The sequence below is a fragment of the Bison bison genome, unplaced genomic scaffold, assembly GCF_000754665.1.
Source record: "Bison bison bison isolate TAMUID 2011002044 unplaced genomic scaffold, Bison_UMD1.0 scf7180017864516, whole genome shotgun sequence".
Classification (NCBI taxonomy): domain Eukaryota; kingdom Metazoa; phylum Chordata; class Mammalia; order Artiodactyla; family Bovidae; genus Bison; species Bison bison.
The window spans coordinates 9,886,592-9,893,927 of NW_011495069.1; the positions used below are offsets into that span (position 1 = coordinate 9,886,592).

The window sequence follows — 7,336 nt, forward strand, 5'->3', positions numbered from 1 at the left end:
AGGCCCCGTCCAGGTCCCTGCGGCCGGCGTGTCCGGGTGCTTAGCAACCGTGAGGGATTGTTCTTGGACCCCGTGAGGTCGGGGGAGGGGACACCTGGTCCCCGGCTCGCTCTGGACCAGCGGCGCCGGAGATTCCTCTTGGGCTGGCTTCTCCCAACCCCCGCCGAGATCTGATGGGCTTCAGACTTAGGGACCTCCTACCCTACCTGGTACTAAACTCCAGAGTCGGGTGTTGCCTGGGAGGATTGCCTCGAACTCGGGCGCCTCACGGGCACTTTTCAGTCAGTTTCAGAGTCAGAGGTATACAGGCTTCATAATAAAGCCCCGCAATCAAGCGCATAAAGCAAAAGGATGATTTTTTCAGCGTCTAGTTAGTGACCTTCGGTCCTCCCCCTAACCAGCTGCTGTTCAGTTTTTACCCTTGAAGGTCCAAGTTCTCTTTTTCGTTTAAGTTGATTCATCTTTCTTTGCCTATTTAAATGAATAGAGGTGCTGTGAGGTGACAGTTAAAAGTCACTAAGCCGACTGTAGAGTGATGTCGAGTTATCTCCAGATTAATCCAGAGTTTGTGTCTCTATTATGGATAACTCAATTGTGTTGAGGCAATCGTTATGGCCTCAAATGGCCATAAAGTTGACACTTTGTTAACTAGGTATGAGAGATCTCAAAAATCAAATAGTTGAGTGCCTTTTTGGCCTTAAATATATATTTGTGTGTACGTGTGTATTTGATTTTAAGGGAGATTTATGTATGTAAGCAATAATTTTTATCCAGTACTTTGATTTCACAAATGAACCTGCTGAAAAATCACTCAGTGGCAGAGGCAGAACCGGACTAGAATTCAGGGCTTTTTATTCCTTATGTCTGAGGCTTATTCATACCTTTGTTTTACAATTTATGACTAGTTCCATATAAATTCTTACTTAACTCCCACATCAATGCAGGGTGGTGATGCCAGTATTACAGACGAAAAAAATTAGTCCCAGAAAGTTAAAGTGACTCAGTCAAGCACAGTGCTTGTGCTTGGAATAGTACTCCCGTCTCTGCCTCCTACTGAAGACTGTTTCCATTTCTGACTGCCTGTTAAAGTTATATCCTCGTTTCATTTCAGGAATGTCGGATTGCACACCCTGTTGTGAAGTGCACCTACTGTAGGACTGAATACCAGCAAGAGAGGTAATCAGTTGAGTTATACGCAGGCGCTGCCATTTCCGGTCACAACACAATGGATGTAAAATACGCATTGTTCTCTAGTTATTCATTAATTGCTTACAAATTAGTTACTTATTTTTCACGCCTTGATAATTTTATATTGTGGTTTTGATATTTTTGACACTAAGAAAGCAACCCCACAACAGAAAACATGAGTCTTGTGTTCTAGTACGTTTATACATAGAGTTTGAAGAAATTATAAGCTGAAAGAAGATACTTTTGGAAATGTGACAATCCTGATAAAGGCTTTGTTAGCCCTAGTCACATTTGAAAAAACTCACTTGCCTTTACACTTACCTCGTGTGAATCTCATTTTGAGACGTGTGAAAAATACCTGGGTGTGAATGAAGCACACGTCTATGGGGGACTTTTTAATGGCAGCAGAGTGGTTTAGTGGTATAGCAAGTTCACCTTTTTTGTGGCGCTGTGGCTGTAGGTAATATTACCTTAAGCAGGATGGGGTCTTATTTGCTAGCTCATACATGGACCTGCTGCTGCTGCTAAGTCGCTTCAGTCGTGTCCGACTCTGTGCGACCCCATAGACGGCAGCCCACCAGGCCCCGCCGTCCCTGGGATTCTCCATTTAAGAGCACTGGAGTGGGTTGCCGTTTCCTTCTCCAATGCATAAAAGTGAAAAGTGAAAGTGAAGTCGCTCAGTCCTGTCTGATTCTTCTCGACCCCATGGACTGCAGCCTACCAGGCTCCTCCATCCATGGGATTTTCCAGGCAAGAGTACTGGAGTGGGGTGCCATCGCCTTCTCCGATACACGGACCTAGAAGCCTGATTTTAGTCAGCATCATTTCAATTTTGGGACTGTTTCCCCTGACATTTTGTTAGGTGTATTTTCAAACAAAAACAAACCAAAAAAAGACTAGACTGTAAACACTCACCTACACACTACTTAAATTCTACAATTTACGTTTCAGTTCAGCTCAGTCGCTCAGTCGTGTCCAACTCTTTGCGACCCCATGAATCGCAGCACGCCAGGCCTCCCTGTCCATCACCAACTCCTGGAGTTCACTCAAACCCACGTCCATTGAGTCGGTGATGCCATCCAGCCATCCCATCCTCTGTTTTCCCCTTTTCCTCCTGCCCCCAATCCCTCTTAGCATCAGAGTCTTTTCCAATGAGTCAACTCTTCGCATGAGGTGGCCAAAATACTGGAGTTTCAGCTTTAGCATCATTCCTTCCAAAGAACACCCAGGGCTGATCTCCTTTAGGATGGACTGGTTGGATCTCCTTGCAGTCCAAGGGACTCTCAAGAGTCTTCTCCAACACCACAGTTCAAAAGCATCAATTCTTTGGTGCTCAGCTTTCTTCACAGTCCAACTCTCACATCCATACATGACTACTGGAAAAACCACAGCCTTGACTAGACGGGCTTTTGTTGGCAAAGTAATGTCTCTGCTTTACGTTTAGTTTACTATATTTGCATCTGTCCATCTCTCTGTCCATCAGTATATTGATCCATCTTATTTGTGATGCAGTTTAAAGTTGTGAACATTAGTGTACTTGACCCTAAACACTTCAGCATGCATATCATTAACTAGAGTTCAATATTTGTTTATGGTTTTAAAATGTTTTTAGAGGTAAAATCTGCACACAGTGAAATGCTCACATCTTATTTGCATCATTCGATGAGTTTTAAAAACAGTATACATCTGTTTTACCCCAAACCCCATCAAAATATAAAACATTACTGTCACCCCAGAGATTATAACTCCAACCTAGTCAGTCCCCACCCTCCTTGCTTTTTTCCAAACAACTACTGTACTGATTTTCCTTTCTACTGTAGATTAGTTTTACCTGTTCAAGAACTTCATATAAATGGAAACATAGAATATGCTCTAGAAGCTTTATATTTTGGCTCTTACATTAGGCCTGTGATTCCCTTTTGAAATAGTTTTTGTGTGTAGGGTGAGATACGAAGTTTAACCCTTAATTCATACCATACATAAAAATTAATTCAAGATGGATTATAGTAATAGGTTTTTTTTGCATTTTTTTGAGGGGTCAAGAACATTTATATATATTGATATATATGTCCCATTCCTTGAGTAATAAATCTAAGATAAACCCAAATGTTCAACATCACAGCATCACTGATGCTAATCCTCTTTGTAGAGGTCTTTTTCAATATACTTCACTTCCTGAACTGGCTTTTTTTTTTTTTTTTTAAACCCACTGGACCATCAGGGAAGTCCCTGAACTGCCTTTTTTAAATGGCAGAAAATTGCCCTGGGAAATACTTTGTTTGAATATCTCATTTTAATTTAATGTTTTCTACTTTAAGGTATTTCTTCTGGTTTTTAACTTTGTAGTCACTTTGATAGGAATTGTAGGGGGAAAAAAAGGCAAAGTAGTGAATATACTGGATTTTTATGTGATTTTGTTTTTGGCCCTCAAATATTGTTTAAACTGTCCTTAAACATCAGGTATTTGTTTGTGCCTTACTGTGGGAAGGGTTAGACTTTATTTGAAGGTGATTTCTTTTCCCAGGACAGTTCATCAGTTTAGGCAAGTTGGAAATGCTGTGACCTGGATCTTCACTGAGCTACAAGGGAAGACCCCTCACAAGGGAAAGGGTGTGTTTATTTTTGTCAGTGCTTAGCTCCTAGAGTACTTGAAATATTGAAAAAATGTTTAATGTTTGCATCTATTTCCCCACATCTGGGATTTTCATATACTTTTGCTTACAAAGGAGAATGTAGACAGAGTAAGGTCAACATGAATAGAATTTCTGAGTTTATACTCCAAACACAAATACTTTATTCCTCATCTCAAATTTCTCACCTGGTCATCTGAATTAAGGAGGATTAATTTCTTTTCTGAGTACATTTTTCGTCTTGACATAATATTTCTTTGGATTGTCCTCTCCATATCTGATACATTTACTTGGTCATACTTGGAAATTTCATAATCAGAAACAGCTCACTCTCCACTTAAACCAAAGTCTTGTTTTATTTGAGCTAAAACTATGAAATAATTAAAAGAGTTCATGGCCAGATAACTCAACCTTCAGTTAATCTAATATCCAAACCGTTTTTCACCTTGGCACTTAGTAATGAAAAAATTCCTTGGAGTTAAGGAAGAATCTCTTTTGAGATGTTCTATGTAAAATGACTTTTTTTCCTTACAAAGCCTTGTGTCTCTTTCTTCCTTAACAGTAAAACTAATACTATATGCAAGAAATGTGCTCAGAATGTGCAGTTGTATGGAACGGTAAGTAGGGTTTCTCCTTACCTAACAGTGAGTAGTCTGGTCTCTTGGGACCTTACCTTCTGCGAACTGTTAATATAATTACAGTTTTTTAAATTAGAAGACCTAGTTATGTAAAAATGTTCTCAGAAAAATGTATCTAGTATTTATCTTTCAAAGTTAGCTAATACTTAGTATTAATAAGTTCTGTGTTTGTAGTCACTATGACAGGTTTGTGATATAATTTTCCTGGAGAAGCTTCAGTAACCAGTATGTAAAGAGAAGGGGAAAGATGTATCCTGTGGTGTGAGCTCTTGGCTTGGTAATAGTTGACTTTTCATTTTGATGAATAATTTTTTTTTTTCAGTGTTAGGGTTCAGCATACTGTGTTCTTGCAGGCATTCTCCCAACATGTTTATACACTGATAATGGCAAAGAGGCCTTTTCAGAAATTTGGAAGCGCTTGCTGGTTTCTCCAAAGAGCTAGTTCTGTTGAATTTGTTAGAGAAGTCCCAGCATATATGCTAATGGGATTTTGTTATTTATTTAAAAATCAATAGGTCCTGTGCATAAAAACACTTTACGTGGTATGAGGAATTGGGCTTTCTTTGATCAGTGTAAAAGGAAATTTATAAAGTTGGGAATGCATTTTTGCATTGATTAGTTAATGTGTATAATAGAAATCATTGGGTTAAAAAAAGCACTGGTATTTTATAATATACTTACTTGACACCTTTTTTTTCTGTTAAAGCCCAAACCTTGTCAGTATTGCAACATAATTGCAGCTTTTATTGGCAACAAGTGTCAGCGTTGCACAAATTCAGAGAAGAAGTATGGACCACCGTATTCTTGTGAACAGTGCAAACAGCAGTGTGCATTTGACAGGAAAGATGATAGAAAGAAGGTAAGTCTCTGTGTTTTTCTTTTTTTCTTTCAGAGATATTAAGATGGGCCAACTGTGTTAAAAAGACATGTAACAGAGACTGATTTCTCAGTTCCTCTCCAAATTGTTATTGATCTTGAAGAAGCTTTTCAGCCTTTGTTTTCTTCACTTATAAAATGTGGACCTTTATATTCTAACATTTAGCTAGTGTTTCATGAGAATCTCAATAACAGTGATCAATATCCCTTATAAGTGAAATGGTGATTGGTGAAATTCTACAAAACTCTGTAGAGATTAGGACTTAAGCAAGGTAAGTGTATTACCAACTTTACAATCTGGCTCTTCAAATGTTTCTCTCTGTTGAAGTTAAAGATCACAAGAAGATGATACAGATAAAGGTCTATGTGGAATGGTGGTACCTTGGTGGAATTAAAATGGTATTGATTTAGTTTGTTTAAAACCCTCCAGTGGCTTCCAGTTGCACTTAGGATAAACCCCAAACTCCTTCCATTGCCTGCAAGGCCCATACCTGACTCTGTTCCATCATCCATTACTCTCCCCCCTTTCCCTTTGGACCAGCTGCACTGTCCACCTGAGTCCTTCAGACATCCTAGTCTCATTCGTGCTGGCTGGGTATGCTGGATACACAGCCTTCTCCAGAGTGTCATGACTGGTTCCTCATGTCAGGTCTCAGCTCAGTTGCCGCCTTCTCACAGAGACCTTTACTAACTCTCACTCTACCATATACTTTGTTTGTTGTCTTCAATAGCATGTAACATTATGAGAAATTATCTTGTTTATTTGTGTACATGTTTGTCTACCCCCACCAGACTATGAGCTCTCAGTCCATCTTGTTTTCATGTAGTGTTCCCAGCAGTCTGACACATAGTAGTTCAGTTCGGTTCAGTCGCTCAGTCGTGTCCGACTCTTTGCAACCCCATGAATCGCAGCACGCCAGGCCTCCCTGTCAATCACCAACTCCGGGGTTCACTCAAACGCACGTCCATCGAGTTGGTGATGCCATCCAGCCATCTCATCCTCTGTCATCCCCTTCTCCTCCTGCCCCCATTCCCTTCCAGCATCAGAGTCTTTTTCAATGAGGCAACTCTTTGCATGAGGTGGCCAGAGTACTGGAGTTTCAGCTTTAGCATCATTCCTTCCAAAGAACACCCAGGGCTGATCTCCTTTAGAATGGACTGGTTGGATCTCCTTGCAGTCCAAGGGACTCACAAGAGTCTTGTCCAACACCACAGTTCAAAAGCATCAATTCTTCGGTGCTCAGCCTTCTTCACAGTCCAACTCCCAAATCCATACATGACCACAGGAAAAACCATAGCCTTGACTAGACGAAACTTTGTTGGCAAAGTAATGTCTCTGCTTTTGAATATGCTATCTAGGTTGGTCATAACTTTCCTTCCAAGGAGTAAGCGTCTTTTAATTTCATGGCTGTAATCACTATCTGCAGTGATTTTGGAGCCCCCCAAAATAAAGTCTGACACTGTTTCCACTGTTTCCCCATCTATTTCCCATGAAGTGATGGGACCAGATGCCATGATCTTAGTTTTCTGAATGTTGAGCCTTAAAGCCAACTTTTTCACACTCCTCTTTCACTTTCATCAAGAGGCTCTTTAGTTCTTCTTCACTTTCTGCCATAAGGGTGGTATCATCTGCATATCTGAGGTTATTGATATTTCTCCTGGCAATCTTAATTCCAGCTGTGCTTCTTCTAGCCCAGCGTTTCTCATGATGTACTCTGCATAGAAGTTAAATAAGCAGGGTGACAATATACAGCCTTGACGTACTCCTTTTCCTATGTGGAACCAGTCTGTTGTTCCATGTCCAGTTCTAACTGTTGCTTCCTGACCTGCATACAGGTTTCTCAAGAGGCAAGTCAGGTGGTCTGGTATTCCCATCTCTTTCAGAATTTTCCACAGTTTATTGTGATGCACACAGTCAAAGGCTGTGGCATAGTCAATAAAGCAGAAATAGATGTTTTTCTGGAACTCTCTTGCTTTTTCCATGATCCAGCGGATGTTGGCAAT

At 40.4% G+C, this 7,336-nt stretch overlaps 1 protein-coding gene across 1 annotated transcript in view; it reads left to right on the forward strand.

Moving 5' to 3' along the window:
• The window catches only part of FAM76A (family with sequence similarity 76, member A), a 45,130-nt gene that overhangs the window by 12,290 nt on the left and 25,504 nt on the right, over positions 1-7,336 (forward strand). Inside the window, exons 2-4 of the mRNA XM_010830260.1 lie at positions 1,112-1,176; positions 4,381-4,435; positions 5,163-5,315. Coding sequence (XP_010828562.1) covers positions 1,112-1,176; positions 4,381-4,435; positions 5,163-5,315 — 273 coding nt within the window. The remainder of the gene's footprint in view (positions 1-1,111; positions 1,177-4,380; positions 4,436-5,162; positions 5,316-7,336) is intronic.